Source organism: Danio aesculapii, chromosome 17 (assembly GCF_903798145.1).
Source record: "Danio aesculapii chromosome 17, fDanAes4.1, whole genome shotgun sequence".
Taxonomy (NCBI): domain Eukaryota; kingdom Metazoa; phylum Chordata; class Actinopteri; order Cypriniformes; family Danionidae; genus Danio; species Danio aesculapii.
This window is the reverse complement of record NC_079451.1, coordinates 26,891,760-26,914,331: the sequence shown is the minus strand read 5'-3', so window position 1 is coordinate 26,914,331 and position 22,572 is coordinate 26,891,760. Positions and strand designations below refer to the sequence as shown.

The window sequence follows — 22,572 nt, the reverse complement described above, 5'->3', positions numbered from 1 at the left end:
ATTCAACGAATACGTAACCTTATGAGCGCTTTAACCCTCTGAGTGCATACTTTTCCTCAAATCCTCCATAAACTATTTAATTAATTACTTTAGAAATCATTTGGTATTCTGCTTTTGTTTACGCATTTCAGCTGCTCACTAATTATTTTTTAAAGTAAAATAAACAATAAATTGTGGGCTGATATTACCAGGTGAATCACATTTTTGTTCTTAAATACATATTTCTTATTACAAAAATCCTAGCTATTCTATTGAATGCTGCAAAATGTTACTAACATAAAATTAAATATTAACATAAAACAAGCAATATAAAATAATTACGTACATTGGGTTTTCTATTATTTCTCCTTGAATTAGATTTCTTTTAAACCATATGTTAAATAAATAAATAAATTATTCTTGTATATTTTTGATTATTAAAAGATCTGACAGCCTGCATATACTTTAGAATGTTCTTTTGATTTAAAACTATGTGTCAAACATGTGTTAAAAAAGAAAACAAGGGACTAAGCTGAAGGAAAATGAATGAATGAATGAATGAATGAATGAATGAATGAATGAATGAATGAATGAATGAATGAATGAATGAATGAATGCAATTAAACCAACATTAATCCACATATGACCAATCAGCTGGGTTAATACAACCCAGCACTTTTTAGAGCATGCTGCTCTTCAAAAAAAATGGATAAACCATGGATCTATACAAAGATGTTATCTGTGATGCACTCTATGTAGATCAGTAGGTCAATTTTATCTAAATTTAGGCTGAAACTACCCAGGTTATGTTTTTCTCTTTCAGTATCACATTTGGGATGTAATTATTCCCAATCCATGTACATAAATGTTCTAAAACAATTAGATTTGGGAAGGCCATTTAGCAAATTGTGCAAAAAGGATGTAGAGTGGCTTTACAGCTGATCTCAAATACTGGAAGTCCATTGAACCTTAGTACTCTTTGGCCCATTATGTTCCTTGTTTGGAAAAATCTTTCTTGTGCTGTGAGCAAATGTAAACAAAAAAACAACCACAAGCTTACGCACGTTAATATAACTATTTACGTACATTCTGATGTACAAAAGGACACAAGGACACAGACTTTGACAGAAAAGATGCATGTGTGGAACTAAAGTCCATGGTGCACTGTGGCTCATAGACAGAACGCCTGTCTGTCTGTCTGTCTGGTCTATCGGATCTGCCCCTCTGTTAATGCTCCACTAGGAGGCAGCAAGAGGTTTGGTGTATTTGAGCACAACCTTCAAAGGCTCAACGTGTCGCATGTAGAAACCGAGAAGTGAAACCGATTTATGTTGACGTCATTATAAATATAACATTTTAGCATGTTACAAAAACACGGTTTATCTGATAATATAAAGCATATGTGACTGGTTTGAATTCACACAGAACCTGTAAAAAACAAAACATGTTTACACGCCTCACACTAAACCCATTGAAGTTTCATGTTTCTGAGTGTTCTGTGGATTCACGACGACAGTACAATCCAAGATTACGCAACGTCCAAAACTCCCAAAATCATTATAGGAAATTGCAGAGTTCGAATCGATTGTGACAGCCAGAGCACTTGTGATTCATGACCTGGTTTGGTTCATAATGGAGCTGATTCAGGGGGCGTTTTGAAGTGACTTTTTCTTCACACGAGCTCTTTGTCAACAAGTTTCCTCCTCCCTCTTCTTCTTCTTCTTCACAGAAAAAGTCACGGGCTGCAAAAACTTGAGCAAACTTCACCCCAGCACAGTCTACACGGTAACATGGCTGGACGTGTGAGCGCAAGTTTGCTGAATTCATTAGGCAGGGGAACTATTCTTTTTAAAAACAAGAAATGCTTGCGCAGAAGTGTTGTTTTCATCTCCCGGTGTCACGCGAGGTCTCTGTCCAGCAGCAGCATCAGCGCGGCTCAGCCGGACCTCAGCTCGCATCTCGCTGGAAGAAACTACGCGGATTTATATGAACTGTCAGTTAAAGATCCAGAAAACTTTTGGGGGTCCATCGCCAAGGAAAGGCTGGCATGGACCAAACCTTTCGACCAAGTGTCAGACTGTGATATTTCCAGCGGGAAAATCAACTGGTTTCTTGGAGGGCAACTGAATGTCTCTGGTGAGTGACACTTGTTCTGTTTCAGACTTGTTTTGATCACCTCGACTTTAATCTGTATCGAAAACTAAACAAACAAACAAGAATTATGTTTATATTTGGTCTATATTCCAACTGAGGGTATTGTTTACATTTTCAATTACATTAATGTCTACAGTAAGCACAGTGGTACTATCCTCTTACATTTATTGACAGTGAATTGTTTGGATGTACACGTGGCAAATAATCCAAGCAGAGTGGCCTTGATTTGGGAGAAAGATGAACCTGGCACAGAGGAAAGGATCACATACAGGTACATTCATTGAAGCTCCTGGGAAATGCACATGTGGCCCTTATCCTAACCCAACAACCTCACCTTCCCCCACCCCAAGTTGAACATTTTTAAAGCTAACTAGAATTTGTTAACTACATTTATGTCGCTGCTAATTTTTAAAATGCCAATATTTCTAGTGCTGTTTATTCCAGTTGTCCATAGCATTTAGACATCGATATACTGGTTGCTTTGCTGTTCTGTTCACTATTACATTATTAATGAGTTCACTATTATTATCACTGTAATGTATTACGTAATGTTTTAGTAATTATTTTAATTTGAGTAGTTTTGATGTTTATTTACTTTTTATTTTTCTGTTTAGCTCGGATATATTTTATATATTATTAGATTATTTGAACTTAATATAGGTTAGTTGAGAAGGGAACGTTTCATTTCAACTCATACAAATGCTCTATTTCAGCTTGAAAATGGGGAAAAATGCTGTTTTAGTTTGGTGATTTAAAATAATTGTTTATTAGCCTGTTTGGGATTCAGATTATTGGAGATAACTGATAATTACAACAATTGACAAATTGCATTGCTTCTTTTGCTTTTGATTTTTGTTCACTAGACTTGGTTGAGCACTAAGTGCTGTAGGCAAGGCTAGTACTATACAGTGCTCAGCATTTATGAGTACACCCCTCACAAATCTCTCATTTCAATTAATATTTTCTAAAAGATGCTTTACAATATTATATTTGTACATATACATTAGTTTAGTCAGTACTGAAGCCAAATCTGGAGCTAATCTAACAAAATAACTTACAATAATGGTTTAAAAATTAGTAGCACAAATTTACATGTTTGGGGAAAATATTTAATAAAAATGTCAAAAATATCAAAAATCAAGAGAAAAAAATTGATTTTAAATGAATTTAAATGTATGATCTTTCTATTTCTAAAGATGTTCTTTGACTAAAATATTATCTTAAATATATCTGTTTAATAAATCTGTTTTGTTCAAATGCACCAGTATATATTACCCATATTCACTGAGAAGTGGATAAAAATATTCATTTTTAAAATGGGGTGTACTCAATTATGGTGAGCACTGTATTTCATGATCATTTTCACTAGTTTTTTATAGGTTTTCTTTGCCATCCTGGAATGCTCTCTAAAAGTAATTTTCGAAATCACCAAAAATAATTGTGTTAAAATGCTGTTTGTAGTCTAAATGCAATCTCAAAATGAAAATGAATTTGTTTAAATACTTTTAATAATGTTGTGATAGATTACAAGTTCTGGCCATACTGGGATAGACAGGGTTCACATGTAGTATGAGAGAGCACACTATTGAAGAGTTTGGGGGGAGTTTCATGTGCACTTTCATATGGAGAACAAAGGCAGGTTTTGAGGGTCCTTTGAAGGAATGTGCGCCTCCCCCCACCCCTCTCTCTACAGCTTGAAAAAAAAAAATTTAATGTTTCTGGCTGTGCTTCAGATCACCACGGTTAACACCAAGCTAAATATTTACAGGATCTACTGCTCTTACTGTTACCAAAACACAACGGTCAGCAGGCTGTTTCCTCTAATTCAGCCAGCCCACACTGGACCTTGAAAAGGAACAATTTCACATATTTTATTATGGAGATGTGGAGATTAGATTCACAGTATCTGCTGTTCTGGGTCAGATATGAATCATTTCAGAGTGTTTTTGTGAAGAAGCGGTCAGATTGCACAATCAGTCGTGTGTGTAAAGGATGACACCGTTAGCAAAGCAGATGAAAACGTCACTTTCCTGCTTCCGCTCAAAAGCAGGAAGTTCAGAGATGTCAGTATGCTAAAGTGTGACAGTGAAAGTGTATATTTCTGCACTCACAACCATATGGAGAACATCAAGAAATTCTAGAGGCTTGACTTTCTACTTAGTCTCATTTATGATCTGTTGAATCGAGATAAGCAGTTTCCTTGGAGGCAATGTGCCATAATAACACGTTCATGATCAAGTAAAAAAAGTTTGCCAGTGATTTAAATACATAATTATACTACCCCCCATAAATTCCAGTTTAATATCAGACATGCGTTATCACCACAATATTTTCATATACTGTAATTCCACTTCAGTTTAGCACTTGAACCACTTAAAGTGGAACATCACAGATTTTTTTTCTCACCCGCTTGATTTCCTGTAACTCAGTTGTATGTTTATATCTGTGAAACATTCAAATCCCAGGGAGCTTCTGGAGATGACATGTCGCCTTGCCAATACATTAAAGGGTCACGGAGTGCAGAGAGGAGAACGAGTGGCCATCTACATGCCTGTGTCTCCTATGGCAGTGGCAGCCATGTTGGCCTGTGCCCGAATTGGTGCCGTACACACTGTGGTGTTTGCAGGCTTCAGCTCAGAGGCTCTGGCTGGCAGAATTCAGGATGGTGAGTGAAATGGTGTGCATTGTGTGTTTTCAGTAGCTGATTTTACTAGATCAGTAATGCAAAGTATTAGAGGGTTGTTTTAAATGACTAGAATATATTATTTCAAACCCAATATATGATAAAATATTGTGTCACTATTAAAAAACATAAAAAATTATTAAAATAATTAAAAAAAACACTGAAAGCTTGTCTAAGAAAATAGTGCATGGTAAACTAAATTAAGTTTTGTTTTAAAAAGTGACAGATGAAACATAAGCATGAAATGTCACTTTTTTTTGTTGGATATTCAATTAAGGAAAAATGTAGAAACTGCCAAAAAAATTAAATGCTTAGAGGGTCAAAGGTGCTCTTTATTGAAATAGCTTTAGTTTATGTACACTACATCATTCATTCATTCATTCATTTTTATTTCGGTGTATTCCCTTTATTAATCAGGGGTTGCCACAGCAGAATGAACCGTCAGAATGGATACACTACATCAGTAAAATTTATTTAGTCAGTTAAAGGAAGGATCACGTGACACTCATTCATTAATTTTCCTTCGGCTTAGTCCCTTTATTCATCAAGGGTCACCACAGCGGGATGAACCGCCAATTTATCCAGCATGTGTTTTACACAGCAGATGTCCTTCTAGCTGCAACCCAGTACTGGGAAACATCCATACTCACTTAGACACATTCGTACACTACAGCCAATTTAGTTTATTCAATTCACCTGTACCGCATGTCTTTGGACTGTGGGGGAAACCAGAGTACCCAGAGGAAACCCACAGAGAACATGCAAAGTCCACACAAATGCCAACTGAGCCAGCTAGGACTAGCAAACTTCTTGTTGTGAGGCGACAGTGCTAACCACTGAGCCACTATGTCACCCTTATTAGGTGACACTGAAAACTCAAATTCTGTGTTATAATAATATTTTTCAGTATTTTAAAAACTTAGGTCATGCAACCTAGGTAAGCATACGTGACTTTTATTTTGTTTTATTAAAAATCTTATAGACTTTAAACTTTTGAATGTTTCTGGGTTACTATTAGGGCTGGGTGATTAATCGAAACGTAATCTAAATCGGCATTCCAAACCAATAATCAATCTAATTTTTCAATTACTTACCTTATCGTGTGTGGAGTCACGTGACCCTGCTCTGTTTGTTACTATTGTGTTATTTTGCTCTACATTGACAATGATTAGAAGCTGTGCCAGAGATGCCTTGTTATGGTATATTGTCTATTACATCAAAATTATTATTTAAATTAAATCATTTGTTTGAATCATAAATGCACTGTTTAAAATATTATTCACAGGATATGCAAGAGTTATTTTATTTAGAAAAGATACTGCTTATTTTCTATTTTTAATATGAAAAATTAGAATAATGAAAATAATTGATTTTATTTCCAAAAGTGCAGGTTATTTATTTTCACTTAATTATAAGAAAGATTGTTGACTGTTGGTTTTTGGCAATGTGTGTTTTAATTTTAGTTGTTCAATGCTGATGTTCAAAAAATAATCTTAGATTATAGATTGTGCGTGTTTCCTTCAATTATTTTAAAATCAAGCAATGCACCCTTCATTCAGAAATCTCTCACTTGTAATATGTGAGCATATTTACTGTACAAATCCTGTCAGTGAACTATGAGGGCATAAAAATCAAGTAAATAAATTGAATAATCGTTCATTAATTGTTATCGAGTTAAAATGTTTAATCAATCGAGATTTTCATTTTATGCCATATCGCCCAGCCTTAGTTACTCTAGAAATGTAAAATGAAAAATAGAAATAGAAATTTTGCTTGGTCTCAACTAGTTGTTTAAAAGAAAGAGCAATTTGCTATATTCCAGTGAAAGATTATGATCATTAATTTACATTACATGTTATACTGAATATAGAATGTAACTCCATGGTTTAAAGTCCTCTTCTAGTATCTGAATTCCAGTCAACACCCTGCATGCTTTTCAGTAAAAGCTGAGCTTGACTTAAACAATGTCAGCTGTGTTTTCATGTTGTGAATGTTTTGTATACAACACATTAGTGAAAGCTAGTTATAGTGAAACAAAAACCCTACACTACACAGAGGGCCTTTGGGTATGTGTGTGTGTGTGCACATGATGGTCTGGAGAGAGATAAGTTTCAGAGGGCGTTTGTTCTTGGACAGGCCTGTCTTTATCTTATGTAATAAAACAGACACTGAGCAGATGTTTACTTCTGATCTTATTGGATGTAAAATGAACGAATGAAATCCAGCAGCTGTGCGGTTGCTTAAAATACAGTGAACTTCAACATGTGCTGCGTTTATAATATAGAGTATGTTTACAGATGCATTATCGTCAACTAAAATTAGCTTTTCATTTTTAGAATCACATTTGCTGTATCAGCTATTTTATTATCAGGATAGTGTCTGTTCAAGTGTATTTCTCAATTTTGTTTCCTGTTTTCTTTATACACGCAGCCCAATGCAAGTTTGTTATTACATGCAACCAAGGTGTGAGAGGTGGCCGTGTCTTCGATCTGAAGTCTACAGTGGATAAAGCTGTAAAGAACTGTCCCTCTGTCCGACATGTGTTTGTGGCCAAGAGAACTAACAACAGTGTGCCGATGGGAAAACTAGACATTCCATTAGAAGAGGTAAATCACACAACAATGGTATTATACAATGTACAGCAATTAGAAAATCACAATAGATGCATTTCTCATTTATTTTATTGTATTATTGTTTCAGTGCTCAACAATGGTCAACAGTTGATTACCGTTTTTTTAATCAACCATGGACCATGTGTTTTGTTGGTCACCATTTTACTTTGTAATTTCCAGCTATTATTGTATTTCTATTAACTATGTTTTTGTATATAAAATATAAGTTATATAAATTATTTAAACACTGTAAATTAATAGTTTAAAAATGTGTGTATATGTATATTAAAATAAGCATTGTATTAAAAGGTATTAAATACATAATCAATACTCAAATACAAAAATGTTTTAAATATTTAAAATCCCTGTGTGTGTCACTTTATACTAAGTGTTTTAGGTTTTTATTTACAAAAATACAAAAAAAAAAGCTTTTGAAAGCTTTGTAATGTCCCTGATTAGTGCCTATTTAGGTCACAAAACAAGGAGTACAAATCCTTTTCCTCTTCATTTTTGAATAGCTGGGTCACAGTATGTCAATTTTTTTCTGCCTCTTGAGATATTCAGTCCGTGCAGTGACAAATCTAGTCACACAATAGTCACATGTTGCTCTGCCAGTTTGTCAGAATTCCATATTTACACACAGTTTGCAGAAATACTGAATTACACAGAATAGACTAAGCTGGGCTTTGGTAATCTAGCCACAAGCTGTAAAATGGGCTACAGAGCTACATTTTGAGATAAATGCTTTGATTGAGGAGTGAATATCTTGTGTAATCCTATTATTTGCAGGAAGCGAATATTAGCCTTCAAAGTTAATGGCAAAACAAGTGGAAAATCCATTTAGACATTACGAAGATTGTTATTAAATTACACAACAGATAAAATAAGACAAGAACAATGAACGGCATATCTTAAACTTGAACTCTTTTATACCTGCCAGCATATAAAACGAAATAACTGAAGGGAAATGCATATTGGACATCCATGTGTGTGGTGAGTTTATATTGCATTTGAGTGATTCATAAAAGCTCCACAGTCGTAGATCCTGTTTTATATTTGGTGTTAAGATGCATTTTCATCAGCCCAATAACAAGAGGACAACTCTAAATATGGTTGTAAATAGGGTCTAAAATATTTTGAGCTTTTCCACTTTCAAACACATCCAAAAGTTGTTGAAAACTCATTGAACCAGAGTGCTTTCTCAGCATAAACACTTAAGTGGTTGATTCTGACCTAAAGATACAGCATTGATCATAGTTTTGCAACAGAGCAGAAAAGAAAGCTGTTGCTCTCTGTGTTGGTTTGAGTTGTCTCCTTTCACATTCATATGTAATTTGTACACCCGTCCATAGACCCTTCCGCAAAGAAGAGAACATGAGCGTAAACAGGAACAGGTTCCCCTTCATTTAAAAACCAGCAGTAACGTGGGCCATAGTTGCATGAATCTATGAATGTTTTTCCTTCCTGCTGTACGTGTAGCTCCAGTATGAAAGAAATCGTTTTGTCACATGGACACCAGGATGAGATGTGAAGTTCTTCATCATCGCCTTCATCAACTTTATCCTTTCCCTGTTGAGCTTATCGTTATATAATATAATATGATAGAACTTGTGTTTTAAATTAAATAATATAAACAGCATACAATAAAAAAATAGTTGTTTTGTAATTTGTGATCATATTTCAATGTATGAAATTTTCTCTCAATTTTCCAAAGTATTGCTATTGTTCAAAGCTTTTGCCAAATATATAGCAATTCATACATGCAATAACTGTGAAAGAGATTTTAATAAAATAAATTAACTGCAGTGTACTGTTTGTGTGTATGTCAGGTGATGGCGGAGCAGTCTTCAGAGTGTGCTCCAGAGCCCATGGAGAGTGAGGAGATGTTGTTCATGCTGTACACCTCGGGCAGTACAGGGAAACCCAAGGGCATCGTTCACACACAGGCCGGTTACCTGCTTTACGCTTCCCTCACACATCAGGTGTGTGCGTGTGTGTGTGTGTATGTGTGTGTGCGCGCGCGCTTCTCTGATTAAGCATTACAACTCTAAGCAAGCTTTGAAATTGTGAGAGGGGGTGGAAAAGGCCAATATATATGATTAATTATATACACTCACCGGCCACTTTATTAGGTACACCTAACTAGTACCGGGTTGGACCCCCTTTTGGTCTATATATACATGATAGCATCACGCAGTTGCTGCAGATTTGTCGACTGCACATTCATGATCCGAATCTCCCATTCCACCACATGCCTAAGGTGCTCTATTGTATTAAGATCTGGTGACTGTGGAGGCCAATTGAGTACAGTGAACTCATTGTCATGTTCAAGAACCAGTCTGAGATGATTTGCACTGTATGACATGGTGCATTATCCTGCTGGAAGTAGCCATCAGAAGATGGGTACACTGTGGTCATAAAGGGGTGGAGCATGGTCAGCAAAAATACCCAGGTAGGCTTGCTCAATTGGTACTAATGGGCCCAAAGTGTGCCAAGAAAATATCCCCTACACCATTACACCACTACCACAACCCTAAACCGTTGATACAAGGCAGGGTGGATCCATGCTTTCATGTTGTTGATGCCAAATTCTGACCCTACCATCCGAATGTCACAGCAGAAATCAAGACTCCTCAGACCAGGCAACATTTTTCCAATCTTCTGTTGTCTGATTTTGGTGAACCTGTGCGAATTGTAGCCTAAGTTTCCTGCCAGGAGTGGCACCCGGTGTGGTCTTCTGCTGCGGTAGCCCATCCACCTTAAGGTTGGATGTGTTGTGCGTTGAGAGATGCTTTTCTGCATACCTCAGTTGTAACGAGTGGTTATTTGAGTTACTGTTGCCGTTCTATCAGCTCGAACCAGTCTGGCCATTCTCCACTGACCTCTGGCATCAACAAGGCATTTTTGCCCACAGAACTGCCACTCACTGGACATTTTCTCTTTTTCTGACCACTCTCTGTAAACCCTAGAGATGATTGTGCTTGAAAATCCCAGTAGATCAGCAGTTTCTGAAATACTCAGACCAGCCCATCTGGCATCAACAACCATGCCACGTTCAAAGTCACTCAAATCACCTTTCTTCCCCAGTTTGATGCTCCATTTGAACTGCAGCAGGTTGTCTTGACCATGGCTGCGTCTGAAACTGCATGCTTCCATACTATACAGTAGGCTAAAATCAGTGTGCGAGCTGAGTAGTACGTCCGAATTCATAGAATTCAAAAAGTTAGTATGCGAGAAGTACCTGGATGACTTACTACTTCCGGCAAGATTCTGAAGTGCGCATCCCATGCATGCTGCGCAATCCCATGATGCCCCGCGAGAGAATTCATGAATGGCAGTGAAGTGAAGCGAAGCAATTGATGCTGGTAGGTCACGTGACCATGACAAAATGGTGGATGTAGTTCATCCGAATTCCATTCATACTTCTTACATACGTTTAAATTCAAATGCAGTACCTACTGAGTAGTAGGTGGTTTCGGATGCAGCCCTTGTCTACATGCCTAAATGCATTGAGTTCCTGCCATGTGATTGGCTGATTAGAAATTTGCATTAAAGAGAAGTTGGACAGGTGTACCTAATAAAGTGACTGGTGAGTGTATACACGCAAATGCTCTTGTAATTTGTTTATTATTTTATGCAGAATCACTCCCATAAAATCATGGCAGTCATTGTAAAATGATTAACTCATTGAAAATAGAGCTGTTAATGTCATCTGGTGTAACTGTTTTAAGAATTTTCTAATATTGTGCAGCCCTCATATGTGTACATAAACTGTAAAGCTATGATAAGAATGAAGAGTTCACTTGACAACATCCAATATTGGTCTGCATTAACAAGCTCCTGTGTTTACACACACTATCTTTGTGCACTTGTACTTTCCGACTAACGTATTATTTACACGTCATCATAATATTTGTCTGTGCTTGCAGTATGTGTTTGACTACACACCTGGAGATGTGTTTGGCTGTGTTGCTGACATCGGTTGGATTACGGGTCACAGTTATGTGGTTTACGGACCACTGTGTAATGGAGCCACTTCTGTTCTGTTTGAGAGCACACCTGTATACCCCAATCCAGGTGAGATATCAACACAAATGACAAATACCAATGATCCTTGCAATACATATAAACGCCTTTTCGGTTTCAATTTCAGTTTTACTTAATGTGGTTAATCGGCATGGTTAATTGTAGGCATTTTCATTGCAGATTATCTGCTGATGACATTTAAAAAAACATTTCGGCACATCACTTCAGCCTTTTTAATTCTCTCTGTAGTGAAGTGTTTTGGAGAAAAAGCTATTCTGTCCTAAAGCTTAGTAATGATGTCGGCCCTGATCCTCTTTTCATCCATTCTGATGAGCTTTCTTGATGGTGGCAGATAGTGTTTCTTTTCCTCCGAGTGCTTCAAACTGCAGGAGCCGCTTTAGTTCAGATCTCAGATAAATTCCTGTGACACATTAACCTGCGTGATGAGTCTTATCTGCGTTTATGAGTGTATTTTAATGGAAATGAATCTTCATGACAAGCAGTAAAGTGTCTTCTTTACTATGTGACATTAGTTTCCTCAGTTTTTGAAAAAAAATCTATTTTAACCTGCTTTTCAGGGGACTCTGTTTGTGTAATTGTATCAGTTAGGAAATGGGACCTAATTATTCTATTACTCTTGATATTTCTAATTACATTTAACTATGTTTTTGAACAGTTGTGACGTGTGTACTTTGTTGAAGTGCTCTCTGGTTGTAAATCAGGTGCTTCATTATCTTTGTCTTGACTTAGAATGTCCTTTGTGACTGTTTTTAGGCCGTTACTGGGAGACTGTTCAGAGGTTAAGAATAAACCAGTTTTATGGAGCTCCAACTGCCATCAGATTACTGTTGAAATATGAAGAGAGTTGGGTGAAGAAATATGATAGGTCATCTCTGAAGACACTTGCATCTGGTGAGTCATCAATAAATGATTTTATTAATAGACCATTTCAATGTGGTGATGTCATTGGCCCATGAACATTTCCTGCGTGTAATCAAACTATTTTATAACTGTACCAAGAGGCAATTCAATCATAACTTAATGTTAAAACAGCTATCATAACATTTAGCAATATGTGGCTCTTGTTGGATTCTCAGAAGCTATAGAACAGAGATGCTCAAACTATGGCCCCGGGGTCAAAGTTGGCCCATTTTAACCTTTGATTTGGCCCACCATTACATTTGAGAAGAGAGGGAGAACAATGGGTTGGTGGTTGGGGCGAATATCTTTTAAAAATATTGTCATTTCCAATGTAATGTAACCTTTTCTTTGTTTTATAATTTCGTTAGTATTGTAAATATTAGTCTTTAGTATTGTCAGATTTTTTAAAAATGTAAATATTGTCACTTGACGGATATCAGGCAATGCACAAGACATCAGCGAGCAAATCAAGGCAAAGGCAGGTGCAGCTTAGTGTATTCAGAATTGAACTCCATTGTATTAATGCAATTGTTTATGTTTTTGCTGTACTAACTTCATTAAACATTTTTTTAATATACTGCACTTGATAATTTAAAGCAATTTTCTAGTTGTTTTTAATTTTTTCTAGTTGTTTTTAAATATTAAGACATAAATTAGGAGATTACTCATGGAAACTTTTAATGTACCTTTGGCCCACAGCCCTCAGTTAAGTTTGGTTTTTGGCCCTTCACAAGAAAAAGTTTGGGCACCCCTACTATAGAAATGAAAAATTTAAAACAGGAAATAAGTTGGGACCATTGTTTTTGTTTACATCCCTCAAGATGGTCTATAAATGGTACACCAAATAAGCATGTTTCAATAATTTCTGAAGGATTATTTTATTAGGAAAACTTGATTAACGGTAGGTAAAATTCAGTTTTGCCTTCACAATAATGATTCGCATTGTAAAATATATTATAGTACTATTAAAATAATAGTTATATTATATAGTATTACATAGTAACACAACATTAGTATTTTTACTTTATTTTTGATCAAATATGTGCAGCCATGCTGGGCATGAAAGACTTGTGGACCCCACGTTTTCTCTCCTGTTACTTGCTTTATTACTTGTCACTCTTTTTTACATTTACATTTACATTTAGTCATTTAGCAGACGCTTTTATCCAAAGCGACTTACAAATAAGGACAAGGAAGCAATTTACACAACTATAAGAGCAGCAGTGAATAAGTGCTATAGACCAGTTTCAGGTGTGTAAAGTCTAATAAGCATTAGAATTTTTTTTTTCAAACCATGCTTTTAGAAAAAGCATTGTTTCAATGTGACCTGCACCAATTGTTAATTTTCACACACTCTTTTAACCCACATTATCTTGCGCTGAAAACGTGTGATTACCTCTTAATACTGTTTTGCTGCCATTTTGGTTTCAGAAGATTGAAAGTAACCTACAGTATGTTAACTATAATGACGTCACATCAGCCCCCAAGTCATTTTAAGGGGACTGTTTGCGTAGTAGGAGTAATAAACGAAGGACACTATGGGGATTGGAAACTCATCAGCTCTCCTGTTCAAAGGTCACCCTTTTCTCTTGATTCGAACCCTATACCTTGCATGTTTCTAGCTCAGATATTGTACTGGTCAGCTGTAAGTGGAAGAGCCGCAGTTAAAGTTTAGCCTGCTCACTCTGGAGGATTTTTAATGAGTGGGAAAGCTGACTTTGTGCCAAACATCAAGGACACTAGATAGTGTCTGGGTTTTGTTTGCCCTCACGGTACTTGTCAGTTCCACTTGAGATGGTAAAACTTGAGGATTTGCTTGAATTGTTTATAAGGCAAGTCACTGTAGGTGAACAGGGTAAAAATGCTAATAGTAATCGCCATACTTCCAGAGTTAATTGATCATATTATGAATTATAAACAGTTTTTCTTAATGTTAAGTTTTAAATATGTAAATGAGTCATGCAAATTTGCATACATTTCTAGCACAAAAATCAGAATGTTGGATGAGATTATATTAAGAATTCCCTTTTTTGGTCAATTTAGAGTCAACGTTTTACAGCAGGGATTTTGTAACTCTTGTATCATGATTCAGAAAATATTACTAACAGGCAGAAAAATCAAACTGTGAAGTGTGATATTTGGAAGCGCTGCTGAATTTTACGAAAACTGGCTTTAAACTATGTATGAATTAAATCCACAGACACAAATATTAATAAAGTGCAATAAATGAAACAATAAGTGTATTTTGAATGTTATCTTTACATTAGACTGAAAACTGTTATCTTTACATTAGACTGACAAAAAATTTGACAGGTGCATGAAAAAACATTTTGCTTGCAGTGAGTAGCTTTAAGTGCAGTGTTTTGGTGTGTGAATTTGCTTATATAAATGACCATGTGAATGTGTGCTCTGTTGGCAGTTGGAGAGCCCATTAATCACGAGGCATGGGACTGGTTCCATAATGTGGTCGGGGATGGACGATGCCCCCTGGTGGACACATGGTGGCAGACAGGTATAATCAAATGCATTTGGTATATGACTGTCAGTTGCTGTATCTGTACTTGGCTGTATATCATAGCCTTAATCTGTCATTTGGCCACACTGATCGGATGATTTGCACCATGTGTGACGTTACTCAGAAATAAATAGATAGCTCACTTGAATCTCTCTCTCTCTCTCTCTCTCTCTCTCTCTCTCTCTCTCTCTCTCTCTCTCTCTCTCTCTCTCTCTCTCTCTCTGTCTGTCTGTCTGTCTGTCTGTCTGTCTGTCTGTCTGTCTGTCTGTCTGTCTGTCTGTCTGTCTGTCTGTCTGTCTGTCTGTCTGTCTGTCTGTCTGTCTGTCTGTCTGTTCAGAAACTGGTGGTGTGTGTATAGCTCCACTTCCAGCTGAACCTGGAGCAGAGATCCGGCCTGCCATGGCTATGAGACCCTTTTTTGGAATCAAGCCAGAACTACTAGGGGAGAAGGTGATCTATACTTGTTTATTTGTGTCCTCTTGACTCACTGCTTCACTTGTACCTAGAATCACTTTGTCTGACTCAGTAAAAGCAGAACAAAAAGGTCACATATGTTAGATATGAAGTGACAAAGGATCAATTATAAAGTTTTTCAGACATGGTTAAAATAAAAAATGGTAAAAACATGCTTAACTTCACTAACATATTGTGTTGTACGTCTTAAATTGTTTTAAACAGGTCTTAATTTTGCTTTGTCCAAGTAAAGCTACTCAATTTGGGCCAATATCCAACTAATGACCAACAACACATCTCAATAAAACCTTCTTTTTTATGTTTTTTATTGTAAAGAGATTTTTACAGAACATTTCCTAAAATTAAACTCCCTAATCAGGGGAAAAAACTAAAAACAATTACATGATTCCTCATAAAAAAAAAATTCCCATTAAAAAAAACTTAACCCTGTATAAATTTAAAATTTCATTCTTTATGGCCTTAAAGGGTCTTAAAAAGTCTTGAATTTGACTTGATGAACCTTGCAGAAACCCTGTATTATAATTTAAAAATAGAAAGATAGAGTTGTTGGAAAGAAAACTAGTTATGAGAAATAAAGTCCCAGATACAACTGAAAATAAGTGAACTGAAATAAGTCATGAAAACAAAGTCTCAGTTGTGATATATAGTTGTAATCTAAAATAAATTATTGCAAAAATAAATCATAATTATGAGATGTAAAGCCGCAACTGTTATATAAATTTGTAATCAGAAATAAAAAGTTGCGATTGTGAATTAAAATAATAATAATAGTGACAAATAAAACATCATTTTGAAAATGAATTAAAGTTGTAGATTTCAAGAGGTTTAAAGCCCCAGTTTGGAGATATATTCCTCATTTAAAATACATTGTGTGACATAATTATGTGATATAATGTCCCAATATTATTCTGAAAAAAATTGTGCAATTTTATTTAACAATTATGAGGGGGAAAAGTTGCTATTCCAAGAAAAGGGTCTTTCAGACATGTAGTCATAACCTAAAAAATACAATTCTAAAATAAAAAGTCATAGTTTCATGAAATAAAGTGGCAGTTTCGAGACACAGTGCAAAGTCATAATGTAAGATTTAATGCCGAATAGAGTCATATAACTGAAATATAAAGACACAGCAGGAGATGAAAAGTTTCAGATATTAAATAAAGTCACACTGTGACATAAAGAGCCATTTATGACAAATTAGTTGCAATTAGCTCTTTAGCTCTCAGCAAACCCAGTGATTTATAGATCTCTTTTTACCAAATAGATAATTGTTATAAGATTGTGCTATTCAGACCTAAACATGGATTGTTTTTGCATTTGCTCCGCATGACTCTGCATGGATCCATGACTCTCCCACTGTTAAGGAAAGCTTTGTGTCACAGATGAACTTTGATGAACTTTGATTCTTTACTGCAGCTGTAACTAGAGCAGTAATGCATCGCCTCTGAGGCACTCTTTTGTTACCCTCTGGGGCTATTCAGAGAGATTCTTACCCCATGCCCTAAGACAGAAGTTCATTGTACTAATATGGAATAAACATCAGCCTTTTTTTTAACAGGGACAGATAATAACAGGAAATGATGTCAACGGGGCTCTGTGCATTAGCCAACCATGGCCTGGAATGGCAAGAACCATTTTTGGAGACCACCAGAGATTCGTGGATGCATATTTTAAACCGTACCAAGGTGAGCAAAACCCCTAGGGCTCTTGTTATGAAAGTTATGAAAAGAAAAGTTTGGACATTTTGTTGCATTATTAAACTGTTCTATCTGACTACAACTTTAAAGCAAGGGCATGAGAGGAATGTTAGCAATGCTGACTGGCAAAATGTTCTGCTTGTATTTTCAAATGTGCTTTTTGTTGAGACTCCATTTGAATGTGAGTTATCTAGCATCTCTGCTACATCTAGCGGAATAAAAAACAAACTCATCTTTTCAAACCTTTGCAAACATTTAATTCAAGACTGGTAGAGAAGACACACTGTTAATTCAACATTTAAAACTCAAATGCTTCATCAAAATCCTGTAAAAGCATCACAATGGCATTCTTGTTGTATCCCCATTGACTGTCTTTGCATTATTTGTGAATACGAATTTCTTATCATGAGTAACACTAGTATTCAGATTCAAAAATGCAAGCCAAAACTACAAGAAAAATCTCAAAGACAGGAAATGGGGTAAAACAAGGAGAATATGGTCCAACGTGGTCCTAAACACCCTCTGGCTCAGCCTGCCTGCTAGAGTAGCCATGCCCCAGACTCTTGCTATTGGTTGAGCTGGAAAGCGATTGACAGATTTGTGTGAACCTCTGTTTTTAATGGTGTTTCAGGGGGGCTCAATATTTACTTCTCTTGGGAAATAAATGGTACTCCACTACTAGCTAATGTACAACAAAGTGGTTTAAGAATATTTATTTTAACACAAATCAATTCAGTTTTACCTCAGTAAAATGAAACTCCACAAAGGCACAGTATGTCATTTTTGCTGCTAGATGCTAGAGCTATAAATGTATATAAAGTTGCTGTTTTATGCCATACAACAGGTCAGTATTTTACGGGTGATGGGGCGTACCGTACTGAAGATGGTTACTACCAGATCACAGGACGAATGGATGATGTCATCAATATTAGTGGGCATCGTCTGGGCACCGCTGAGATAGAGGATGCACTGGTGAGATGCTTCTTTCACAAATATATATCAGTATTTATTAGTCCAGTGTGTCCTTAAAATGATTTGAATAAACACAAATTATTAGTCAAACTGAATTCAATCTAATATAAATATATATATATGTATATGTATGTACACATATATATATATATATACACACACACAGTTGAAGTCAGAATTATTAGCCGCCCTTTGAATTTTTTCTTCTTTTTTAAATATTTCCCAAATTATGTTTACCAGAGCAAGGAAATGTTCACAGTATGTCTGATAATATTTTTTCTTCTGGAGAAAGTCTTATTTGTTTTATTTCGGCTAGAATAAAAGCAGTTTTTAATTTTTAAGAACCATTTTAAGGGCAACATTATTAGCCCCTTTAAGCGTTTTTTAAATTTTTTTTTTATATAGTTTACAGAGCAAACCATAGTTATATAATAATTTGTCTAATTACCCTAACCTACCTAATTAACCTAGTTAAGCCTTTAAATGTCACTTTAAGCTGTACAGAAGTGTCTTAAAAAATATTTAGTCAAATATTATTTACAGTCATCATGGCAAAGATAAAATAAATCGGATAAAATAAATATTAGAAATGAGTTATTAAAACTATTATGTTTAGAAATGTGTTGAAAAAAATCTTCTCTCCATTAAACAAATTGGGGGAAAAAATAGAGAGGCTAATAATTCTGACTTCAACTGTATATATTTGTCATTTAGATGGATTGTTTTTACAAGAGCTGAAGATTTCAGCAAATGTACTCTAGTGTGTAAAATTTGGGGGTCAGTAAGCTGTTTATTTGAAGTAAGAAATTAATTATAAAAGTTTTAAAAAGTGGCAATAAATCAATAAATATATAAAAGGGGCAATAAATAAATGTATAATGTTGCAAAATAATTTTTAGCTTTCTATTCATGAAATAATCTGTGTATCTGTGTTTTCACAAAAAAATTTTCAAAAATATTAAATAAATCTTAAGCACCAAATTAGCTTTTAAGAAATTCTGAAGGATCCTATGACACTAGACACTCATGAAATTCAGCTTTGCCAATCACATGAATAAATCACACTTTAACAACTAAGTTTAATAAACAAAAGTTATTTTAATCTTTTATTTTAATATTGTGCTGCTTGGTGATCATAAGACACTACTATTAATAAAATTTTAAAAAATCGTTCTAATGCCAAGCTTTTACATTTTTGACAAACCCAACTATTTGGTTGACTGTGTGTGTTGCTCTGGCTTCAGGATGAACACCCAGATGTTCCTGAGACCGCAGTGATCGGGATTCCCCATGAGATTAAAGGAGAAGGTGAGACATACGACAGACCTTTGTTTTCTTCTTCCTCTCACCTTTTTTCATTCATGAGCCATCTGGGACACCTCCAGCTACAACAGACCTTTTGACCCCATTCATCATGTGACATCTTGGTCATTGTGAAAACAAACTGAAAAGTATAAAGACATAATTGACTGTCATAAAATTGAGTGATTAAAGCAAATGTATTACAATTTGACCTCTTCTAACTTTTGAGTTGCTCTTCTTTTTTTCTGTTCCCAGTTCCATTTGCATTTGTAGTTTTAAAAGAATCTGCTGCTGAGAACCAACAGGCTGTTGTGGATGAGCTGCGACACCTAGTGGCCACTAAAATAGCTAAATATGCCGTTCCTGATCATTTCCTGGTAAACTCATGACATTTTTTCACTGTTTTATTTTTGTTGATCAGAGGTGGGTTAGTAAGATTTAATTAGTGTTTTTAAAAGAACTATATTCTGCTCATCAATGCTAATTTATTCATTTGATTGAAATGCAGTAAAAAAAAAAATCAGAACATTTGTAAAGTGGAGTAAAGCAGTAAATCTAAAATACAATTAAATTAGATTTTTTGATTGTAGTTACATTTATTACATTTACATTACATGATTTCCTTTGATTTAAAGCAGAATTACTCTTATATTCAGTGTCACATACTCGAGTCTTCAGAAATCATTCTAATATGCTGACTGGCTGTTCTATTGTAATCTATTGTGGAAACCATTTTTCTTTCTTCTTAGTTTTGTGGAAACTTTGATGCATTGTAATTATTTTTTATTTTTTTTTAAAACAACAGAGCAAGGACATTTTTCATAGAATGTCCTGTATTATTTTATATTAGACAACGTCTAATTTCGTTAATTTCGACTGGTGTAAACATGTTTTAGTTGTTTTTTTAAGTATGATTTTTTTTTATTGCCTACAAAACAAACCACTGTTGTCCAATGACTTGCCTAATTAACCTAATACACTTAACCTTCATGCTGAATAATACTATCTTGCCAAATTACTAGTAGTTATATTGTCATTATGACAAAGACAAAAGAAATTGGTTAAAATTAATTTATCAAAACTAATATTTTTAAAAATGTGTTGAAAAAAATCATGTTAAAGAGCACTTAGATGTGTGTGTGTGTGTATATATATATATATATATATATATATATATATATATATATATATATATATATATATATATATATATATATAAATATAAATATTCTGAAGTCAGAATTATTAGCCCGCCTGAATTATTACTCCCCGTTTAATTTTTTCCCTAATTTCTGTTTAACAGAGAGCAGATTTTATATCAACACATTTCTAAAGATAATAGTTTTAATAACTTATTTCTAATAACTGATTTATTTTATCTTTGCCATGATGACAGTAAATAATATTTTACTAGATATTTTTCAAGACACTTCTATACAGCTTAAAGTGACATTTAAAGGCTTAACTAGGTTAATTAGGTTAACTAGGCAGGTTAGGGTAATTAGGAAAGTTATTGTATAAAGATGGTTTGTTTTGTAGACCGTCAGGAAAAAAAGTTGCTTAAAGGGGCTAATAATTTTGACCTAAAAATGTTTATTTTTTATTTTTTTTAAACTGCTTTTACTTTAACCGAAACAAAACAAATAAGACTTTCTCCAGAAGAAAAAATATTAAAATATTGAAAATAATAATATTGAAAATTTTCTTGCTCTGGTAAACATCATTTGGGAAATATGTAGAAAAAAAATCAAAGGGGGGCTAATAATTCTGACTGCAACTGTATATATATAATATTATTATTATTATTTTCACAGGCTAATCATTTTGCAATCAACTGAATATTTTAATGGTACTGTATCACAATTTCCACAACAAAAATGAAGCAGCCTAACAATTTTCACCGACATCAATAATAATAATAAATTCAACCTTAGTGAAGAGAACAAGCAACTTTTAAAAAATATCTAATTATAAATATATTAAAAAATATATTTAAAAAAATCTTACTAATCTCAAACATTTGACTAGTGTATGTTGTCTAGACTTTCACTGTCTGCACAAATCTCTGCACATGTTTGTTTTGTCAGCTATGAAAGCCTCTCTTGTCTCTTTAAGGTTGTGAAGCGTCTTCCTAAAACACGCTCTGGAAAAATCATGAGGAGAATCTTGCGAAAGGTCGCCGTGCAGGACACAAGCAACCTAGGGGACGTGTCCACGCTGGATGACCCCTCCGTCGTTTCAGAGATCATCAAGGCCCATAAACACTACAGAAGTCTTGCAGCTAAGCAGTAGAAAGACTCTTGGGAAACTGTCACATTAAGAATGAGGAGCTATGAATGTCATACTGTGATGACAGGGAATCTATTCAAGTAATCCACATGTGAATGAGAGAGCAGTGTATGCTAGCAGCAACGCAGAATGCAATTACCGGTTAAGTGCCTTCAAATGTTGTGAAACATGCACATGAATCCCTCCTAAACTGGATGTTAGTCCTTGTAAGACATCTTTTTTCTGCATTAATCGTGACACTTTTTACACAGTATTTTTTTCTTGTAACCAGAGACTCTGAGAGATATGCTGCAAAACATCAGTATTTTTTTGATAGATGATTTTATTTTAAGGTACTCAGTCCAGTTTGTGTCCATGCAAATCTCACCCTTCTCATTTTCTCCTGTTTTCATTCAAGACTTTGCCTTTACTTCCTAATGCTCAACACAAGATCAATGTGATATTATTCATTTTAAACAATATCACAAGTTCACCGTATTCTCTTTTTCCTAGAAGAAAACAGATCTATTTTAAAGGTTTTGAAATAATATTTTGTCTGGCTGTTATTTTACCTCCATATTAAATGTAATGTATGCAGGCACTGCTATAGGATTTAATAAAACACCTCTTTGCCACAACAGCTTGTCTAAACACTTTTCCAATACAGCTTGACTCAAAACAAACTGTCGATGTATTTATGCTTTTACAGATTAAATCAAATATTATGAACCCTCTTCTAAGTGTCTAATTGCACACATTTGATTCTGAATTGCTTTTCAAAGAGTATCCTCTGTCTTTCCAATATACATTAACAGTAATTAAATTATGGCGGGAACTACTGTAAGTACTTTTTTGAGAGCCAAAACAAGCTAATTCTGACCAGACGTATGACTGTAGTGTCTAAAGAGCTTATTAAAGACAGATTACATGATTACACTTTTCACCATTTCCAAACAAGCATACAGTAGC

At 34.9% G+C, this 22,572-nt stretch overlaps 1 protein-coding gene across 1 annotated transcript; it reads left to right on the top strand.

Moving 5' to 3' along the window:
* The first annotated feature begins 1,545 nt into the window (after positions 1-1,545).
* On the top strand, positions 1,546-22,337 carry acss1 (acyl-CoA synthetase short chain family member 1). The gene is made up of 14 exons (XM_056477070.1): positions 1,546-2,115; positions 2,308-2,404; positions 4,599-4,798; positions 7,247-7,422; positions 9,258-9,410; positions 11,358-11,505; positions 12,229-12,366; positions 14,795-14,887; positions 15,228-15,340; positions 16,923-17,049; positions 17,906-18,033; positions 19,278-19,341; positions 19,591-19,712; positions 21,451-22,337. Exons 1-14 carry the CDS (start codon positions 1,770-1,772, stop codon positions 21,625-21,627), a joined length of 2,082 nt encoding a protein of 693 aa, XP_056333045.1. The 5' UTR covers positions 1,546-1,769; the 3' UTR covers positions 21,628-22,337.
* Positions 22,338-22,572: the final 235 nt, after the last annotated feature.

Excerpts from the sequence above, each read along its gene's own strand:
- acss1 (XM_056477070.1), top strand. The coding sequence starts at position 1,770 with ATGGCTGGACGTGTGAGCGCAAGTTTGCTGAATTCATTAGGCAGGGGA. Across the intron at positions 14,888-15,227 it reads GGACACATGGTGGCAGACAG|AAACTGGTGGTGTGTGTATA; the intron begins GTATAATCAAAT and ends CTGTCTGTTCAG. Across the intron at positions 15,341-16,922 it reads CAGAACTACTAGGGGAGAAG|GGACAGATAATAACAGGAAA; the intron begins GTGATCTATACT and ends TTTTTTTAACAG.